Below are 21747 nucleotides of genomic sequence, written 5' to 3' on the forward strand. Positions count from 1 at the left end.
ACTGTTTTCAGGTTAATTGTAAATTATATATATATGTATTTTTTATTTGTTGTATATATATGTATTTTCCAGTCATAACGATGACCAAAATTCTATTTGATTTTTTAGGAGGTTCATTACCTGCATTCCGCTTATAATTTCATCCATTATCCTAACACGTTCGTCGGTTTTACCAGCTGTTTTCATACGCAATCTTGCTGCAAGTTTGCTCATGTAGGCTGTGAAACAAATTACCAAGTTACCTTTACAATTATGTATGGACAAATATTTGTATTTAGAAATAATTGTATATAGGAAATCTTTTTTTTATTCACATTTATTTTAGCGCGGCATTGAGTTCTGCCACTCAACACACAATGCCTTTTTTTACATAGCGGTAGGTAGTGAATGTTCCGTGAAATTTTTGTTGAGTGGCGGAACTTAACGCCCGTTTTGCCTTATTATAGAGTGAGGAAAAAAAAATATTGAATATCGCATTTCCTCGAGCGGAGATTGAATTCGCAACCTGTCGTGATTATTGTGGAATACGACTGGCGTCGCAGAATTACTCGTATATTAGAAATGTTTTTATTTTTTAAACTAGAATTACAAACTAGCAAAAAGCAACAAAAAAACATATAAAACTAGAAATAAAACATATTTTATTTAAAAACAAGTTTTTGATTATTTTTTAAAAATATATATCATAAAACTACTTACATTGCACTGGAATAGTCTGCAATACGATACCGATAACTCCAACAATGGCTGCGTAACCGATTTTAATATAAATGAGGTAGCAGACAACGAGGACCTGCAGCGGCAGTAGCCATATAAAATGTGTATAGATGAAGGCATAATCGAATCTATTAACGTCGTTAGACAACAGATTAACCACTTGGCCGGCTGTGGTCTGCGCCAGTGCCCCCGAGCTCATTCTCATGACCTATGGGAAGATAATTATATTAGTCTTCTTCTTCTGTTTCTGTTCGCTGTATTCCGCATATAGCAGGGTAGGCAGAAGGAACCTAGTGTTACGACATTTCGTTCCCTATTTTCCGTAGAATTCTGGAGGCATTGCGTGTTGGGTGTCGGAATTAAACTCTGCACTTTGCCTCGTTACTAGAGCGAGGAATTGAAAACCTGTCATTTTTGTGTAAAATTATGAATAAATATATATCCATATTTCACTATACCTAGTTCTACATGCAATAATAATTACTCGCTTTTTTCTACGAAAACTATTGGAAAAACACATTTAAAAGCATTTCCTCGTTATCTTACCCTTTATTACGAGGACATCATGTTTATGCATTGAAAATAATGTATTGATATAGCATTCGAAAATATTGTAATATTCTTGGACAAGTCACACGGTAGAAAGAAATTCAATAGTCAGTATCAATGGAAAATTGAGTATAATAAAATAAAAAATAGATATTGATGATGCCAATAAAACCTTCTATATCTTATATAATATATAAATAAAATAAAAAATAAGTCAAATATACTAAATAATTAACTAAATAATATGTTAAATTAATATCTTTTTACTACGTTATAAGTTACCTTTCTATAGATAAGAGAACAGGCAGCAATGCGGACTTTCATGCCAAACTGTTGAGTGGAATATGTGCCGTGATGATTGAGGAAAGCTATCAGAAGTGACATAAGGATAACTGCAGATGCACAGTACACGGCCTGTTCGTAGGTCATGTTGGAGCCGGGTTCCCAGTACGACAGCAACATGCTTAGTGCTACTGGCTGGAATGGCCTGAAATTAATATAAAATACTTAAATATGCCTAAAGTTTACTTATATATTTTATTTATATATATAGTTTCACGCTGTATCCCGCATTTATAGCAGGGTGGGCCGAGGGAACCTAGTGTTAAGTCACTCTGTTTCTCTGTCAGAGGGAAGAAATGAAAATATGCCCCTACTGGGATCGAACCCACAACTGTCGCGCTTACAGTCACACCCTTGTGCATCATTATTTTACTTATATGTACAATTTTCATGAACGTTTAATACTTTATGTTTAATCTTTAATATATTATTCTCTATTTATATTAAAGTTTTAGTAAGTAGTTGAACAGTAGCAGTATCACACATATGAAAAAATGAACTATTTACTGACTAGTACTGATTTTGAAAGTAATAATAAAACTTTAATAAAATTAAAGTTAAAACAAATAAAAATTTAATATACGAGTAGGTAACTTCAGTATAAAGTTTTTTATGGGTTCAGTTTATATATTAGTTTTACAAATTTTTGCTTTTTTATTACTTATTTATCTGCAAAAGTATATCCGCTAGTCATGTATAAATATTTATATGGTAGAATATTCATTTATAACTAGCGGCCCGTCCGCGGTTTTGTTTGCTGGACTATAGAATTATTTAATAATTAAATTATGAATACAATAAATAAATTGTAATTTAAATCTTTTTTGATTTTGCTCACAAAAATTGTCAGATTTAATAAAAAAAAATGTTAATCTATACAATTATATAAATAAAATTTAAGTGTATATTTGTGAAGCTATTTAAACAATTTTATATTTTTTGTTTGACTGTATTTCTGTTTGTTCGGGCTAATTTCCAGACCAGTTAAAACTATATTTATTAAGTTTATTATAATAGTGTAGATTAATATACTAAATTTAACCAACCAAATTTCCATTAATAAATTTAAATCACATTAAAAAAAGGCGCGGGCGAAGCCGCGCAGGGGCCTTTACTTATTTAATATTTATGTGGCAGGCACCACATCGCACGCGGTCAACACGGTTTCTGCCACGGAAATCCCGATCCCGCAGGGATACTGGCATAAAAGGTGCCCTTTATGTTGCTTCAAAAGCTTCTACTGGAAGTCACCGTTGGTACAACTGTTTCAGAGATTAGTCCAGGCAAACAAAAAGACAAACAAAAAATTTTAAAGTATTTGTTTGTGTTTTAGTTCGTGTAAATACTTAAATGAAAATTTACGTTACGCACCTAAAGTACAAATGTCAATGAAAGTACTTATTCCAATTCAATATAGAAATATAATGGTATTAACTTTGAGCGTGATAATTAAAACAGGATATATATTTAGTACTTACTTAAGGATGAGTGCTTGAATGAGAAACATAATGCCGGAAGGCGCATAACTTAACCAGAAAGCCTTGGTCATGGCACGGAGAAGCGACGGCTTTCGGCCCTGCTTGTTTGCTAAAGCTATTTCTTCTAACCATTTCCTGTAAACAAATAATCAATTTTATAGCTTGTCATTTTATAACCTATTAGTATATTGTATTATGGAATATTTTAACTGAGAAAACCTTAAATTGACACCATGACTACCAAATGATGATGGTACAGTTAACTGTATCATCATCAACGTGGACGACCACCATCGGCCATCCCCATCATTGATAAGGAGGAGAACAGTAAACCCAGGAAATGATCTTTGGAAGGGTTCTAGTCCTTTAGTAACATCTGTGCGACATTGACAAGGACATTCAAGGACTTGGGTGTAGTCAGACTATGTCACATTTGCCATAATAATTTAAATATATTTTTGATATTGTAAAATACATCATTTAAAATTTGCTTATTCAAACATTGTGTGACAAATTATAATTTAGATATTGTTTAAAGAGGTGCTTATAATAATTTATGTCTTTAAATATTGAAGTATACAATAAAAAATCTTAATAAAAACCCAATAAACTTGTTCAACTGGTCATAATAACATTAGTATATCGAAAATATCAAATGTATAGCCATAAATAACGCAAGTGTAAATAATGTAAGAATTTTTTTTTATTAAGGTTATACGATACCACAATAAATAATTCATTGTGACTTTTTGGTTTTCAACTAAAAATAAATATCACCAAATCGACAGATATCTGTGGTATTTCAAATATTTGGTTTTTCTGTTAATAAGGAAAACCTAGAGGCCATCATGGGTTTGTGGCACGGCTGCACAACGTCTAGCTATAAATAAGGTAGTGGGTTAAATTCCCACTTAGGGGAATTTTTGGATTCCTCGCTCCAATAACAAGACAAAACGCTGCGTTAACCACTACTCAACGTGCAATCATGCCATGTTTTAAAACGGGCTGAAATTGGGGAGCGGAGGGCTTTGACACTAGCATCCTTCTTCCATCCTATTTGCAGGATACAGGAAAGAAGAGAAATTGAATTAAGACCTGTCCTATAAAAAATATTTTTAATAGTAAGCGAGAAATAAAATTGGCTTCAGCCAAATCGATTTTTAAGGTGCACGTTCAACTTACGATAACAATACTGGTTTTATATGGAATAAAACACTTCTACATAATGATATTCAAAATGTTATAATTATTCGTAATGTTACCTTGTATGTATAATATGTATAGAACACGGGTATTATTATAAAATAATCGAATCGAATAACGAACTCTAGAGGCTTTACGTGTTGAGTGGCGGAATTCAACGCCGAGCTTTGTTTTGCACCAGAGCGAAGAAATATAATTATATATTTAAATAAATATTTCATTTCCTTAATCCTTGGGGATCGAACTCAGAACCAGTTCTGTTTATAGTCACACTTTGTTCCCCTGCGCCACGACTGGCCCCAGAAACAGAAAATAATTTTTATAAGTCTACTAGTAGTGTTCCAAGTAGTACTCTTCGTATAAAACTGAATTCTGCAACCTAAACGTATAAAAAATTTAGGGCCCAAGTTAGATTCATTTTTTCCTTATTTTCTAGCTATTTATTTATATATTTTATATATACAATTTTTATTAAGGTTGACAATTCAAATCAAATCGTTGGCATTAGAGGTAGCTCGCATTGGTAACTCTTATCAGCGTTACTGTTGCGTCACTGTCGACGTTACTGTGGTGTAACAAGCATGTAAGAATTTTGACGTAGCTTGATGAGAACGTATGGCTTAGTGCTCAGAGCGCTTGGACGGTTTCCAAGAGGTGCGAGTTCAAAGACTATGTTAAAATTTTTAGTTTTTTACGTAATTTATAGTCACTCCGACAAAAGTAATGAGTGTGCTCCAGCTCTTAACATCTTGAATTCAAAGAAGACCTATGTTAATTGTATATGGAAGCCGCGATCCAGTCGTAGGCGATACTCGCAATGCATAGCGATAACGGTTTTACTTAGACATACGGTTTTACTTAGACATACATAAATTGAGAATATGCTTAGAATATAATATGCTTATTTAAGACTAAATTGACTTCTACATATAATTAATCTTTTAATGTTAGTTGAATGTTGATAAAACACAGTGCTGTAAGTCTGTGGTATTTTTTGAATTTTCCTCTTTATTATAAATAGTTTAAAAGATTTTTACTTTTCTAAAAAAACCCCATAAATTCTTCATGAATATTTCCTTATCTACATTAAGGAAAGTGTTTCATTGACACAATTAAATACAAGGTTTTACAATGCTACAAATAATACTTAGCTTATAATTTTCTTTTGTTGTATTCACTGTTGTTTGAACAAATGAAATTTAAAATTGCGAAATAAAATTTGTTGTTTATGTTTGCTTTCATATGTAGATTTTTTTTAGTTGCGCGCTATATCCCCCTATATATATAAAACAGTGAAGGCAAATGGAATTTCTCTCGAAATTTTTCGGAGCTAAACGCTGCGCTCTGCCTTGTTACTCCGACATGGGTTCGAACACAAAACCGTCGCATGTACAATCACATACTCGTGCCCCTATGCTACGACGGCCTCAATATTTAGATATTTTGACAATTGTATTACAGTCAATTGCAAAGCGTGATTTTAATTTTATTTTAAACTGTATCTAAAATACCTTATTACTTTATTAAGTAATTTTTTAATAATCTTATTTGTCTCGTATACTTATATTCTCTCTTATCTTATTAACTTTAGGATAAATCTTTCACACAAAACAACTGTTTGTTCAGCTTTAAATTAATATAAAAAAAATAATTTAGAGTGAACAAAGAATTATCTATATATATAAAATCGAAAGGTCACTCACTCATCACGAAATCTCAGAAACTACATATTCTAGGAAACTGAAATTTTGTGTGGGAGTTACTTATAGGACGTAGGTGCTCGCTAAGACGGGAATTTGTAATATTCGACTTCTAAGGAGGTGTTTTTGGGGTTGAAAGTTTGTATGAAACTTCGTTACTAATGACATTTGTCTTTGTCATTCGTTACTAAATGCTAGGAGTCTCAAATTTTGCATAGACGTCACTAGGACGTAACCATGGAGACAGAAATTAATAATAATATAGTTCACGCGGGTGCAACCGCGAGCGGGCCGCTAGTTATTATATATAATAGTATTTTTTATATTTTAAATAATCGCATTTCCTTTCGAATTTTAAATAATCGCATTTCCTATTTACTTTCTACTTCTTGTCATCTTTAGGTAACAAAATTTGTAGTGACATTAGTATGCCACGGCTAGCCTTAAGAATGTACACACAATACCGGTTATCAATTTTATACTTACTGACCAGATAAGCTTTCACTCTGTGCTTTATTTAAAAATTATCTTTTCATGTAAGTGCCGTCTTTAATCTTTCATTCCTCCGAGTGGGGATTCCCCACTTGGGGGAAAATGAATTATTATTTATGAATATTTTTATTTCTTCGCTCTAGCACCAAAGCAAAAGCTAGGCGTGGAGTCCTGGCACTCGAAGGTGGGGAACGGAATGTCTTAACACCAGGTTTCCCTCTGCCTACGGCGTGAAGCTGATAAAAAAACCTATAGTGATTTAAAGGTATATCACAGATGAGCAGCGTCCGGTATTGTCAATAAATCAGAACATAATAATATATGATTGCTACGAGTATGACCTGTCAATACTGAGTGAATAATTTCAACAATGAAGCAAGGTCAGTTAACATGACAATTGCTTAAATAAGTATCTACATTAGTATTTGAATTCAAAGAGGAAAGGATCCTGTGGAAACAGGCAGAGTGCGGTCTAACGATTTGCCAAAAGTTTTATAATTTTTCTTTTCCTTGATATCAGAGCGAAGAGATGAAAATACCTCATTTCCTGAAGTATTCGAACAACCTTTTCGTATAAAATAAGGTTAAGTATTGGAACATTTCAATAAATTTGTATTTTACGTTCTCGTCTTTTTATTTATTTGATTCTTATCTTTTTAGCATAACAATTTGTTGCTTTTATCGCTTTGAATATATATATTTTATTACAGCTAATTAAATACGACACGCATATTAAAATAATCAATAAATTAAAATGCTTATATGTTATAATAATAAGTTTACATATGTATGTATAAGATTAAGGCAAGTGAATAATGGACGCAGGATGTAAGGCAGGTCGTGAGAAACTTTTCTAAGATATAAATTTCTATTTATCGGTTTTTTTCCTTTATTTGTACTGTAAGTTATTCTTGCCAAATTTTATTAATTGTTGTTCAATGGGAATCCAATAGTATCCAATAGCAATGTAAAAAAAACACTTTACTTTTTCTTTTTATCTTCTCTTTTTTAGATGTGTAAGCAGAGTAAACTTTAACGATTGGTTTTCACATCGTTTCATTCGTTTGGAAAAGTAGAGAACGAACGTTTCCATTTATTTCTTGGCACTGTGTATTTGGTGGGAGAAATCAATGCTGTGCTTTAACTAACTAGATCAGAAGAAAGGAGTAAGAATCGGACACGTGACGATTGTATCAGTATCTCCTTAATAAGCTTTGTTTATTTTATGTTGTTTTATAAACTTCAGGTTTAATTTTTTTTAAAATAAAATTATTATTCTAAAATAAAACGTTTACTATCTATGTCTAGAGTTAATTATTTCAATTTATATGCAAGATCTTGTACAAATATATTTATTTCATCATAGAACGAGTCACTCATCACGTCTGTTAAGCGGATAGCCCCTGAACGTCAAACAACAGTGTGGCCATGCTCATATGGCATTTGAGCGTTCATAATAGGCAGTATTATTATATTTTTTAAAATTTATTTTTTATATATTTTTACTATAAAATTAATAATGCTAGTTTAACCCACTTATTTCAGTGCAACTTGCGTGATTCAATAACATTACTATGGAAATATTGTATAGAATACACGTAAGGTCAGGAAGAGCAAGATAATGAGTTTAAGTTGACTTATGTTATTCCTTTCAATTGTTTTCTTATTTATGTATATTGTAGCGGGTTAGACAATTTAAAGATTTTAGAAAGTCGGTTTTCAAAAAAAATAAAGTACTAAAATATATGTGATTAGTCTAGTCATAGAGTTTGTTTTTTAAATGTAAAATTTGCAAAAATAAAAGAACTTCGATAAATAAAAAAAATTATTCGTATATATTTGCCGCCATTAGCATTCTGCCATGTCACGATTTATAATTAAATTAAGGCTGTATCACTGCTTTTATAATATATTTGTATAACAAATGTGTGGTGCATTCGGGCCGCTTCTCCTCACTTACCTCAATTGCACTGGGGATATTGGAAATGTAATCAAACTGATTTGATTATAAATATATCATTGTAGTACTCGTATGAGTAACATTTATTGCAATATATTTTTTGAAATAAAATATATATTATAAAGAATATACCGAAAAGCTGAAGATCGAGTGTGGTGGCGAGAATTGGGGAAGGCCTATGTCCAACAGTGGACAAAAGATGACTGTTGATGATGATGATGATGATGATGAAAGTATATACATTTTTTTGTTTCACGCTGTATCTCGCACATAAAAGGGTAGGCAGAAGGAACCTGAGGACCTATTTGTAAAAAACTCTCTCATAACGACCCTTCCGTTCTCCACTTTCCAAATTCTGGAGGTATTGTTCATTGTATGACACCTCTTGCCTTGGGGGAAGCCTATGTCCAACAGTGGACGTCGATAGGTTCATATGATGATGATGAACGAACAAAAGCTTTATTTTAAGTGGGTATGAAATCATTGCGAAGAATTCATTACAAGTATTTTTATAGTATTTGTAATGAGATTCTGACTGTATGCGGAAATCTATTGTGCAAACTTTATAAAACTTGATACGTTTTTATAATAATTATTGCATGCTTGAGTTTTTATTGCTATATTTATTTTGTTAAACTTTTAATTACTGTGACAATGCATATATTTAGGTTATTAAGGGTTTTAAAGGCACATATAATATGTATCTACTTTCATATAATAAAATTGACGATTGAAAGACGGGTCGCTGTCTGTACATGGAAAATATATGAGAAATTATTCCGGGCATATATCAGTAATAAAACCTAAAATTTTTTTTTTAAATAGTATGTGTGTACGTTTGTGCACGCATATATCAAAAAAGGACTAACCAGATTTAAAGGAATTTCAGATCAGTAAGAAAATAATTGTGAGGTCCAACCCGCGAGCAAAGCCCCGAGCTGGTGGCTAGTCTTAAATATAATATTACTTCGGAAAATAACTAGTACTAAGTACTAAAGCGTCACGTGAAGCGTTTCTTTGCCTTGTCCCTGTTTTGCTCCGACGCCATGTTTTACACAATCCATCTAATTATTTTTGATTATGTTATTATAATTGGCAGTTATTTATTTAAATTTAACGTAAAGAACAAATTAATATGTTCTATTTATTTTTTCGTTTTATTGTGTGTTATATTAATATAAATGGAAATAAACTGTATAAAGTTCTGTTAATTTTCTTCGTATCCATTATGGATTGGTACGATTTCTTAGAATTTCTATAAGCCACTTACTTAATGTTACATCATTATTATCAGAAAAACGTCATTATTTGTCATTTAGTCTTGATGAGTTTACTTTAAAGACGTAATGTATTTATATTTTTCGGAATGCAGATACTAATTTCGTTTACACATTTGATACAGTATATTTAATCTCTCTCTCCCTCCTCTCTAGGTTTAAGGGGCCTACACTTGAGTCGTAAGTCCCAGGCACTCTCCAAATATTATTTCTTATTCCTAAATATATTATCGAATATGTTTAGGAATAAGAAATAACACTTATCTCCCATATCTAGTACAATTTGCTATTTGTATATTATTATGACCTTGTATAACTATCTAAACAAGATTTCGGAGGTGACTTTTAGTTGTTTTATTAAAAATAATAAAGAAAATATCTATGGAATGCAATATTTTTATAGTATCTATTTTATAATAAGAAGAAGACAACGAAATCAATAAATTAGAGGGGAGCATCTTAAAAAATTTGCTATTCTTGCCAGTAAGACAACGGTAAACGGGACCAAATACTTTACTAACGGTATAGGTATTTTAACGAATATTTTATCAATGAACTTAACGAATAAATCAATTGTAAATTTACGTAAGCAGTTAAAATCTCATTAACCTTAGGTTTACTCGTGACACTCATATAGCAGAACCAGTTGATTCGATTCGATTTTATAATATAAACAAGGATGTGGTACACGACTCGTTTATGGCGAAGGTCAGTTCCAAGTGAGATGACCAGCTAACTTAAGTAGTATTTATCTGAAGGGCTTCTCATTGTTACATAGGGACTGCGGAAGCTTGCTCGTTTTAATCTCATTCCTGATGATGCAAACGAAGACATTTTCTTTTGCATTGTTTCATTTATGACTTCCATTTCGTTCCAACTTCCAAGGTAATCTTACAAAAGGTATAAAGCGAATTAAGTGTCAGCGTGATTTTGTAAATATTTCTTATGATATTTTCTTTATTTATATATTTTTATTATTGTATAGGTAATATTTATATTTGCAAATATAAATTAAGATAAAAAAAAATATAAAAAATACTCTTTCTACATATGTACCTGATATATCTATAATAAAAACTTCATATACTTTTATTATCAAAGAGGATTACATTTTACATTTTTAAATATAAATTATTATAAAAAAAATACATTTAAAAATAAAATAAATGCTCTCCCGTCGCACGGTGGGACAAGGCAGGTCTAATATCTTTTCTAATATCATGTTCATATAAAATAATAATAATAACTATTATTATCATTAATAATTATTAATTATTAATTTCTATAATATCGGTTATTGCAATTTTATGACTCAAAATCGCTTCGATTTCAGTTTAACAGTTGACTTGTCGAGACTGTTCAATTAAAGTGAAATTCCTCAATTCCTCAATAATAGAATAAATGCTGTGATATATCACTACTTCCTCTCGAACACTCACGATGTTCTGTACCGATTGTCGCCATTGTTATTTTTTTCCGTGAAACTTTAAGTATTTACAAGTAAATATTTTTTTACGAAAACAGAATATATTTTTGCAGTATTTTTTCTTTATAATCCATTTAAAAAAAATATTTGGTGTTTCTTTTCGTTTTAAAACATTTATACAATTTTTAATACAACTACAGGACTATAAAGATTAAAACAATAATATCCTTCTGTAATCGAATCCACAACCGTCGCGCTTACAGTCACACACTTGTGCCCCCATGCCACGACGTGTACACCAGATATGAGAGAAGCATCAACCAGATATGGGAGATAAGTATTATTTCTTCATCATCATCATCAGCCTGTCCTCGTCCACTGCTGGACATAGGCCTCTCCAATGGCACGCCACTGAGCTCGATCTTCGGCTCTTCGCATCCAGCCGTTATTATTATTATTTCTTATTCCTAAGCATATTCGATAACATATTAAATGTTAAGAGAATATATTATGTTAGTATTCTCTTAATCATGAATAAATATTAGGCAATTTAAATAACATCTAATTTTAAAGGTGTGTAAAATTATAATATATTATTTTAAATTGTTTTACGTCTCATATAAGAGTACAATATGACACGAGAGTGGAGGCTGCGCCGGCTGGTCCAGACCGGTTTTTTTATTACTTCGCGGTTCACATATATTTATTTTATTTAATCAATAATGGTCGTTTCGAACAGATTGTATATTAATGATAATGACTTAAAAGAATGTGATTTATGAGTTTGTGGTAATAATTTAACATAAGTAAATATATAACGTGTTATTTAATTAATTAATTTAATTTAATTGGTTTTTTTTTGTATATTTTATGTGTATATTTAAAGAGAATCAGCTTCACGCCGTATCGCACAACAGGAGAGCAGAGGGAACACTCCGTTTTCCATTTTCTGTTGAATTCTGGAGGGGTTATGTGTTGAGTGGCGGAGTTCAACACCGCGCTTTGCCTCGATACCAGAGCGAAGGAATTAAAATATTAAATCTTTCATTCCCTCGAGTGGGAATAGAACCTACGACCTATCGCCACGACTGGCCTCATGTTTATATTTGAAGCTAATTTTTCATGCGGTGACTAAGTTAAGTATACATAATGTACGCGTTAACAAGTGACTCGTCCCTTTGATTAGTACTTCCCATTCGCACAGATTCTAGGCCTTTGTGTCACATCTCCCTCGACTTCTTAAATGCAGTAGATATTCTTGGTGACACAGACTCGGTACGATTGCACTTGATGATTTGGGAGCGCCTCGTCTGGTTTCCTCGTCTTTGTTTTTTTTTTCTCTTTGTAAATTTCAGTAAATCTTTAGAGCTCTTGGTATCACATTCATTTAAGCTCATATTCGGTATAATTTTACTTTAATTTTTTAAAGTAATTTATTTAGTTTTAAGCAAAGGTATATTATTAACATAAGAATTTTTAATATAAAACATAAAAAATCAGTTTCACGGGAATTCTGCATATACTGGGTAGGCAGAGTGTTAAAGCACTCCGTCCCCCACTTTTCGCAAATTTTTCGAGGTATTGCGTGTTGGATGGCGGAGCTGAACGCCGGGCAAATTTCATCAAAACCAGGGATTGAAAGGATAATCTTATTATCATCTCAGCTACTTACGAGTGACGCACAGTGGCCAGAACGCCTCGTTACATCGAATTAGGACGAGGCATGTGACTTGAATTGCAACATTTATTACAAAATTGCAAACAAATTTAACACAGAAAATATTTAAATTTTTTGTATTAGATATGTATATTATGTATATATACTATATTTTGCATAACCAGCTCTGCATGTGAAATTAATTAATGTTTATCAAAACCTGAAATTGCACTCCATCATGAGGAAATAATTTGAATAGGTATCAAGTTAGGGTAATTTAGTGTGACCTAAGGTCATGTGTGTATGCTGAAGCTGGCGTTACATGGTTTTAGATTCTAATTATGAAGTTGCATGCATGCAGTTGATATTAAAGATATAAGAATTTAATATATCCTTAATATCAACTTCATGCTGTATTTTGCACACTGCAGGGTAGGCAGAGAGAACCTAGTGTTAAACATTCCGTTTCCTGTTTCTGCCGAATTCTAGAGGCATTGCGTGTTGAGTGGCGGAACCCAACGCCGCACTTTGCCTCCATAACGATGCGAAAAAATCAAATATTCAATTTCCTCAAATGAACCCAGAACCAGTCACACACATACACACACTCATGCCACTACACCACGACTGGCCTCTTATATAACTGTATAGAAATATTTAATTATAATATTAAAATAAATAAACGGAGTTAACCTAGAAATATCGTAAGCTGATAAAAATAATTATAGCCCAAAATATATTTTAACCAGTAACAATTAACATTTTAATTTGGGACACTACGTGGCTGTTCAACAGATCAATAAACCCTTATCAAATAGAAAGTTACGTGAATGGCAATGAACTTGTTTTTTCACATTTTTGAGATGCATTCTCCGAAACGTGTTCAAAGTGAAATAGAATGAAAGAAATCAGCTTCACGCCGTACCCCGCACACAGCAGGGTAGGCAGAGGGAACCTGGTGTTGAGACACTCCTTCATTCATTCATCATTTTCCACCGTATCCTGAAAACTTTGTGCTTCACACCAGAGCGAAGAAATGAAAATATTAAATATTTCATTTCCTCGAGTGGGGATCGAACCCACAACCAGTCACGTACAATCACAGACTTCTGCTCCTGCGCCACGACTGGCCTCCAGAGTCCAAAGTACAATCTAGAATTGGTTAATGAGTTTCCGGATCCTGTACCAATGTTACTCACAGTTATCGAAGTGCCGCTCTCATCTTACCGCTGGACATTACTCAATGAGATGGTATGTAATCACCATTACCAAGACTTGGCTAAATTAGACAGGAAGCTGTTCCATTGCGTTACTCGTTTTAAATGTTTTTATGTTAGTTTATACTATTTTAAATGGTGAAAACTGATAGTGGAAATAGTCATTGGTGTTATCGACTGTGTGTAACACATTGGTGATTTATTGAATTATATATTTAAAAAAAATCAATCAAAATCAGCTTTACGCTGTATCCCGCACACAGCAGGGTAGGCAGAGGGAACCTAGTGTTAAGATACTCCGTTCCCCACTTTCTGCCGAATTCTCGAGGCGTTACGTGTTCAGTGGCAGAACTCAACGCTGCGCTTTGCCCCGACACCAGAGCGAAGAAATGGAAATATAAACGTAAATAAATATTTCACTTCCTCGAGTGGGGATCGAACCCACAACCGTCACGTTGCAGTCACGCCCTTGTACCGCTGCGCCATGACGGCGGTTGAATTATATACTTACTCAATATTATTAATGTGTAAATAATAATTTGTTAATAATAGAATTTTTACTGTAAAATTACCAAAAAATAAAAAATAAACTTTACCAAGGTATAGGCATATGTAATAAATAAAATTAATGATGTCGTAAATCAAAACCTATAGAATTGTATAGCGGAACTTATTCGAGTTAAATTAGAATAGTGTACTTAAGATAACAAATAACAGAATAAATAATATATTTCAAATAAACATAATTAAATAATATTGTTAACTAACTTAGTTAAATTAGTTAGTTAAATAAGTCAAGGCATATTAGATACAATAAATAAAATGATGATACTTAAGTAAATCAAAGCTTCTAGAATTGTACTGCGGTTCTTATTTGAGTTGAATTAGAATAGTTTATTTAAGATAACCAGACACGGAATAAATATTTTAAATAAACATAATTATATGATATTTTAGTATTCAAGCTGTCACCTAGACTATAAAGTAAGTTAAAACATTAATATGTCGTCAAGTACCACCGGGGCAAAAGCGGACTTTTTAAATGTTTTAAATAAAAAAGCGAGATTATTACGCCAAATGCGGAACGAAAAATAATCAATTGATGTTTAATTTATTATTTATCCTTTTATTTAAGTTTTAAAATGTTTCCAAGATTATATAAAATGTTTTTAAAGGAAAATCTGTAATTGTGTGGGTTATTACCTTGTAAGGCAGACAAGTCTTCAGTGGATACATACTTAATTTTATTTAAAAAATATATAAAATAATTAATAAAATGTAAGCAGAGGGAAACTAAAGGAAACAATTTTATTGAAACACAAATAAGTATGTACCAACTCTGAAGACTTCTTTAAAGTTGCCAACTCGACTACAAGTATAGTATAATCTAAAACTACATGAATAAATAAAATAAATATATAATAATAAATAAATAAAATATTACTACGACAGTTATAACGTGCCTTTTGCGTCACAATAATTTTAACAACATAATCTAAAAATTTATAAATGTCAACATTTTTCTATTTGTTTAAAGCATATGGTTTAAAAACCATTGTAAAGACTATTTGCCAATAAAATTACATATATGTGGTCCTATATTTAGTGGAAATATTCTAATATATATAAAGGCTTAGACGATAACGCACAAGTTTTAATTCTAGCACACACATCAACTACCTTATTAATTTAAATAGAAATGTGTGCCTTTCGACTTAACTGTCTCTTGACGTTTTATTCAGATAAGAGTACAGAAGTATTTATTTACGTGATTCTCATATTTTAAAGTTTGCAAATATAGATTTCACAGTATTTTAATATTGAAACTTGATACATTTTTACTATAGAAAAACTGTTGAAAGATGACACATAAAATAAACATTTCAATAGTACGTGAAACGGCAAAAAGGAAATAAAACAGTCAATCTGTAAGTCAGAATAATATAAAAGGACTTGTCCTCACTGACTGAGGTAAGACGCACGCACAGCCGTAACTACTGATGGTAGAATCATGAAATTTGGACAGATGTTTACTTTCGTAATCTGGGCATCCACTAAGAAGGGATTTTGAAAAAATTTAACCCTAAAGAGGTTAAATAGGGGTTAAAAGTTAGTATGGAAAAAAAAAATCGGCACCGATTCTTATAAAATTTGAAATTCAGACTGTTAAAAGAATTTAATTGAACACGTGTTTCATGGTTTTCTAGAAATCTTTCCATAAGAGTGCAAGTAAGGGATTGAAAGTTTGTATGGAAAAATCTTTAAATCGCCACCGATTTTTAATAAAATTTGAAATTTAGACTCTTAAAAATATTTAATTGAATATGTGTTTCATGGTTTTCTAGAATTCACCCCTAAATAAGCAAGCGAAGCTGCGCGCGTCCGCTAGTCTACTTATATGGCGTCATTTCACACGTTGGCTTAAATTGGTGGTAATGACAAAACAAAATTAATAATACCACCATTTTTTTTTGTGATACACTTACTTCTTAGTAATACGGAATAAGCTATTTAGGCTGGTTATATTTTCTATACAGTGTTTTTTTTAATAGTGTGAAACTGTTAAACAAAGAGGCCTATGTAAAAATTAAAATTAGCTACGGTTTACATAGTCATCTTGTGCCTTAGAATGTTCTAGGCTTGAGATGTTAAATAATACCTCATGTTTAATTTATTCTAAGATTTATTTTTGTTATTGGAAACGTACTTGAAGATAGGGAAAATTTACAATTATTTGAAATTAAATAACCATTGAAAATAGCATTTTCTCCTCTTTGTTATGCTAAAAGCATATATTTTTTTATTCGACGAGTTGAACAAATTCACAATAATTCTAATTAAATGAAACTAATTATAGGATTATAGTACAATTTATAAGTAAAAATTTTGTAAAGATGACAAAATTTATAACTATTTAAAAAATTCTATTTTTTCGAAAATAATAAAAAATAGTTTTGTTCACAATTGCTACTTATCACCACTCAGTAGTTCACTCAGGGCCAGTCAATTTTATTTTATAATAAAATAAAATTACAAACAAAAAAAATAATGAACACGTTATCCACATTTTTATATTGTATCACAAATAAAGATTTTTTTAGTTTCACACTATATCATACAGAGGGAATGTAGTGATAAGACATTTTGTTCGAGTTTATTCACGAAATTTACCAGAGCGAAGCAATGAAAATATTAATAAATAGATAATAATTCATACCTGTGTGTGTGGGTCCCCATAAGTGGGGATCGAACTCACACTCGTCGCTTTACAGTTGCCCTGGGCCTCTAGTACAGTTACGTTTAAAAAGAAACAACTAAATCCAAATGTCATCTGTGGATAAACACCTACCTTAAACTAGTTCTCGTTTATTGCATATGCTATTTAAGTCCGCTATCTAATAATAAACGAGTTAAAAACATCAAAAAACATGATTCTTACGGGTATACGTCCTTAGCATGTTATAAAAAGAATGTTCTACAGGATTCTTAGGTTATAGAATATATTAAAAGGCAGTAAAATTACCAATGCAAATAAGTACACTATAAGATAAAAAACGAATTGGAATTAAAAAATGCATTACATCGCCTAGTTATTTCATTATTATATAGAACTATTTATATTATGAATCTTAAGTAGTTATAGTTTTTTTAGCTGTATTTCGCACACAGCATGGTAGGTAGAGGGAACCTAGTGTTAAGACACTCCGTTCCCCCCTTTTCCTCCGAATTCTATAGGCATTGCGTGTTGAGTGGCAGAACTCAACTTAGCGATCTACTTCCTCAAGTGGGCATCGAACCCACGATCTGTCGCGTTTGTGCCCCTGCCTCAATAACAAGTTATAGTTGTAGATATATAATGTAACAGTATGTTGTCCTAAAACTCAAGCAATTTAAAAGTAATTTATAAATAAATAGAAGTGTATTTTACGCTAACCGCAAATGGCTGTATGTATTAGCAATATCTGCAGATACGTTGTTTTTATCATATTTTTGTTAGTAAATGAATATTGATGATTTTTGAACTTTTCTAACACGGTAGGTGTATGTAATTTTTCTTAGTTTACATGAGGTTATCTTAATGAAACAATTAGGTGACATCATAAACAAGTCATATAAAATTCATTATATGTATAAATTTTCCAATTTATAATATTTGTTTAATATGATTCTTGAATCGTTTAAAATTGAATATATTTAATAAAAAAATTATAGTTATATTTATTTTGTAGTCAATATATCCTATATTTTTTTAAGTAAACATATCGGAACGCCATCACTGCGTTATTATAGCGATTTCAATTCTCGCCCAGGTTCTATTACCACCTGGGTGCCAAACGGTTAATATTTTGTACATTTTAATTTTTTTTGGTATCCTTGCAAAAACGCAGAGGCTTAAAAGTATTTTTTTTCTGTTAACCACATATCCACAAATTTACTTCCCTAAGGTAATATATCATAGACACTTATTTTATATGCATATATTTAAAGGACAAATTATTTTAGTGTATTTTTTTAAAATATTTATTCCATCTTAATCAGTAGACAGGAATAGCGCCTAACAGTAAGCAAGTTGGTTTTAAGTTCGATCTCCACTCAGTCTATGAATTACTTATCCCATTTTGGCAATGTATAAATGACGTTTAATTTAAATAAAAAAAAATATAGAGAGAAATGAAAATGTAGAATAGAATACCTTACAAGAAACTTCACGCAGTACTCTTGCGGGAAAAATGTGAAGATTTTTAATAAAATAAAAAAAATTACTCTTTTGTTTAAAAGAAAAATATCTACTGATAATCGTTACAAATTAATCTTAAGTATTAGCTTTAGTCTTACATAGCCTTGGAAGACAATGGAGTTCATAGCCATGAAATGTATGTGTATTAGTACAATATGATAGTTGATAGCTTCTTGTCGCTTAAATTAAATTAGTGCCGTAAAACTAGTGCGCCGATTTTGATGAATCTTTTCGGCAATATAAAGACTATTTTATTTTGTAGACTTGGGCACACTAGGCTTTTTAATCTATAAGAGATGTTAATTTAAGCCCTTAGGAAAAGTTGCTAAAAGTGATGATAGCTTTTGTATAAATTTTGATAAACTTTTGATAAATTTTTAATTTATGTTGTTAGACAACGGCTCAGCTAAAGCTATAATGTTAGGAAATGAAAGGTCTAGAGCTCGTGATGTGAAACCCTAGGACCCTAAAGGAAACTAGGGAGGCTGGTTTATACATAAATATTAAAATTTTTTGCCTAAAAATGTATGTTGCGTAACTAAAATAAATTATTGCATGTTACATCACTGGCAACCTTATGTCTACTGTTTTTGGATCTTATGCCCAACCGTCGCATCGACTAGGAATAAAAACAAAATGGGGTCATAAAGTCCACACAAAAGGAGATTGAAAAATATGTAAGCCTGTATAGTTATAATATTACAAATATAATGGAATACTTAAATAATTCAATTCAGTTTTCTTTAAAGATGGCTTTTGTATATTTAAATATAACTGTATAAAACTATATAAGTGCTTAATACTAATAGACACTATATTTTAACAATTTACTTCTTTAAATTTTAAATAATACCTACGTATATTTTTATAACTGTAATTAAACATTTAAATTAAACATTAAAACATTTTACTATCAGAATTATATATTATATAAGTAGGACATAATGATATTCGAATACAAAGAACGAAACCAATAATATTTACTGGTAAATTCACGAAAAAACCTATATCCTGTAATTTTAAAGTCATCAAGATAGATAAAATTGTTATGTAAAATATGTATCACTTATTCTTTATCGATATCGTTTGCTTCTTTAACGTCGCACTAGTCGTAGAATGCTAATTTTCTGATTACACAATTTACAGCGGGAAAACACATAAGTCACTACTGTTTATATAACTGATATAACATCTGTATTTCAGAGAACTAAATATTATTTATACTCTGTAAAATATGTACTTTTTTTTTATTAATTTACATTTATTTTCATTTGTATTTTATGTAAACCTCGACAAAGGTTTAACAATATTACAATTAATATAATAATAGAAATGTATTTTTGAAAATTTCTTTGTACTTTATTGAAGATGACTTTTTTTTTAAATAACCTAAAAAAAAAATAGTTTTTTTCATCTTCACTTGTATAATGTTTAGAATTTTGTGGAATAGAATTACGTAACTCTACGTCGCACTTCATTTACGTATAGTAGGAAACTAATATTTAATATTGTATAAAGATCATTAATTATATGTAGGTAGGTACATTATTGTTCAAAGTAATAAAATTATTATACGAAATAATGAAGCGTATTAGGTACGGAGGTATCTTCTTAATGAAGTAAATAAACAAATTATCTTAAGCAATGTATCATAAATAATTCCTAATAGATCTAGATAAGGCTGATGTGGGTCCTATTTTATATAAAATAAAATATAGCAGAAATATTTCTACCCTCATTTAATATATGTTACAATTTTTGCCATCGCAGTTTAACTTTGTTTGAAATCAATTAATAATTTTATTGAGCTTATTTAAAATGGAAAATAAAGTTAATAATTACAACAAATTCATTTATCTTTTGAGGCCGTCACAGGCGTGTGACTGTTGAATGTTGAACGCGACGGTTGTGAGTTCAATTCCCACTCGAGGAAATTAATCAATGAAATATATGAAAAGAAACAAAATAATACTTTTTTGTCAATTTATTAATCATTTATATATGTTATATAGTAGATACTAATTGTAATTATCAATATTTAATTAGAATGCATTTTAAGGTAGTTCTACAAAATTCTACAGCTAACATTATTTTAATTTACCTATACATTATTAAACAGTTTTCAACGATATTTGTTTAAATATTTGAGACATATAGAATTTGTTTTCGCATACGACCTTATGCAGATAAGGTCAACAGCTGTAAATTGAATTTATTATTGCATAAACATAGCGTACATACTAACAAAGAATCAAGTTCTTCGAAGAATATTTCAAGTACAACTTTTTTGTTGTGCGTGCAAGGTACTTACAACGTTTTATGTAAATTAATAATAAATTTACTCACTTTTCTAGTCGATCACCAAGTTTGTCAGAGAGGTGGTTGTCTTTGGGCTTCGTTAGATCGCTGTCGTAGAGGTCCCTCTTGAATCCACGCCAAAACGTGGGCATCATCCATACAAACCATGCTTTTGAGAAAAAATTCGCTCGCTTATAATTATTTGTTTTCTTCTCACGATTTTTTGGAGGTATTTTCATAGGATCGCTTGGACTTTTATTTCCGCTCACCATTTTGGCTGTTTAAGTGTCTATTTAACAATTTCAAACGTAACGTCTTTTATTACGAATTCACGTCAACTTTTTATGGACTAAAATTAAATGTAATTAAAAAATCATATTTTGTCAAAAAATCTAAATCGCGAAGTCGGCTCTACGGCCAGGGTGCGCGTGCGCAAAGCGCCTTATACTATACGACACGGACCGATCGCTAACCTTCTTCCACTGAGTGCGCGCGCGCAGTGAACACGTTTATATGAACCAACGACGTTGGAACGGCGGCGCCAACGTCTTCCTCACCAATGACTTGCTCATCACAGCCTCATTAGCACTGTGAGCTTTTGAAGTTTATATATTTTTTCCTTGTCTATCGTTTTAATGACATTGCTAGCTATTCTTTATAATTATATTTTATTACGTTTTCCGCATACATAGC

At 31.1% G+C, this 21747-nt stretch overlaps 1 protein-coding gene across 2 annotated transcripts in view; it reads right to left on the minus strand.

The window, feature by feature from the left end:
- Positions 1 to 21538, minus strand: part of LOC146534583 (ATP-binding cassette subfamily C member 4-like) — a 36152-nt gene extending 14614 nt beyond the window's left edge. Inside the window, exons 1-5 of one of the 2 annotated variants that reach the window (XM_085192867.1) lie at positions 21103 to 21538; positions 3087 to 3221; positions 1549 to 1753; positions 700 to 925; positions 121 to 218 (exon numbers count right to left, since the gene is read on the minus strand). In XM_085192867.1, the coding sequence (XP_085048993.1) occupies positions 121 to 218; positions 700 to 925; positions 1549 to 1753; positions 3087 to 3221; positions 21103 to 21326 (888 nt within the window). In that variant the 5' untranslated portion in view covers positions 21327 to 21538. The remainder of the gene's footprint in view (positions 1 to 120; positions 219 to 699; positions 926 to 1548; positions 1754 to 3086; positions 3222 to 21102) is intronic. The other variant, XM_085192868.1, reaches the window with a different exon arrangement.
- Between the last annotated feature and the right edge of the window lie 209 nt (positions 21539 to 21747).

Source organism: Heliconius melpomene, chromosome 11 (assembly GCF_056956725.1).
Source record: "Heliconius melpomene rosina isolate 202511_hmr_F chromosome 11, ASM5695672v1, whole genome shotgun sequence".
Lineage (NCBI taxonomy): Eukaryota > Metazoa > Arthropoda > Insecta > Lepidoptera > Nymphalidae > Heliconius > Heliconius melpomene.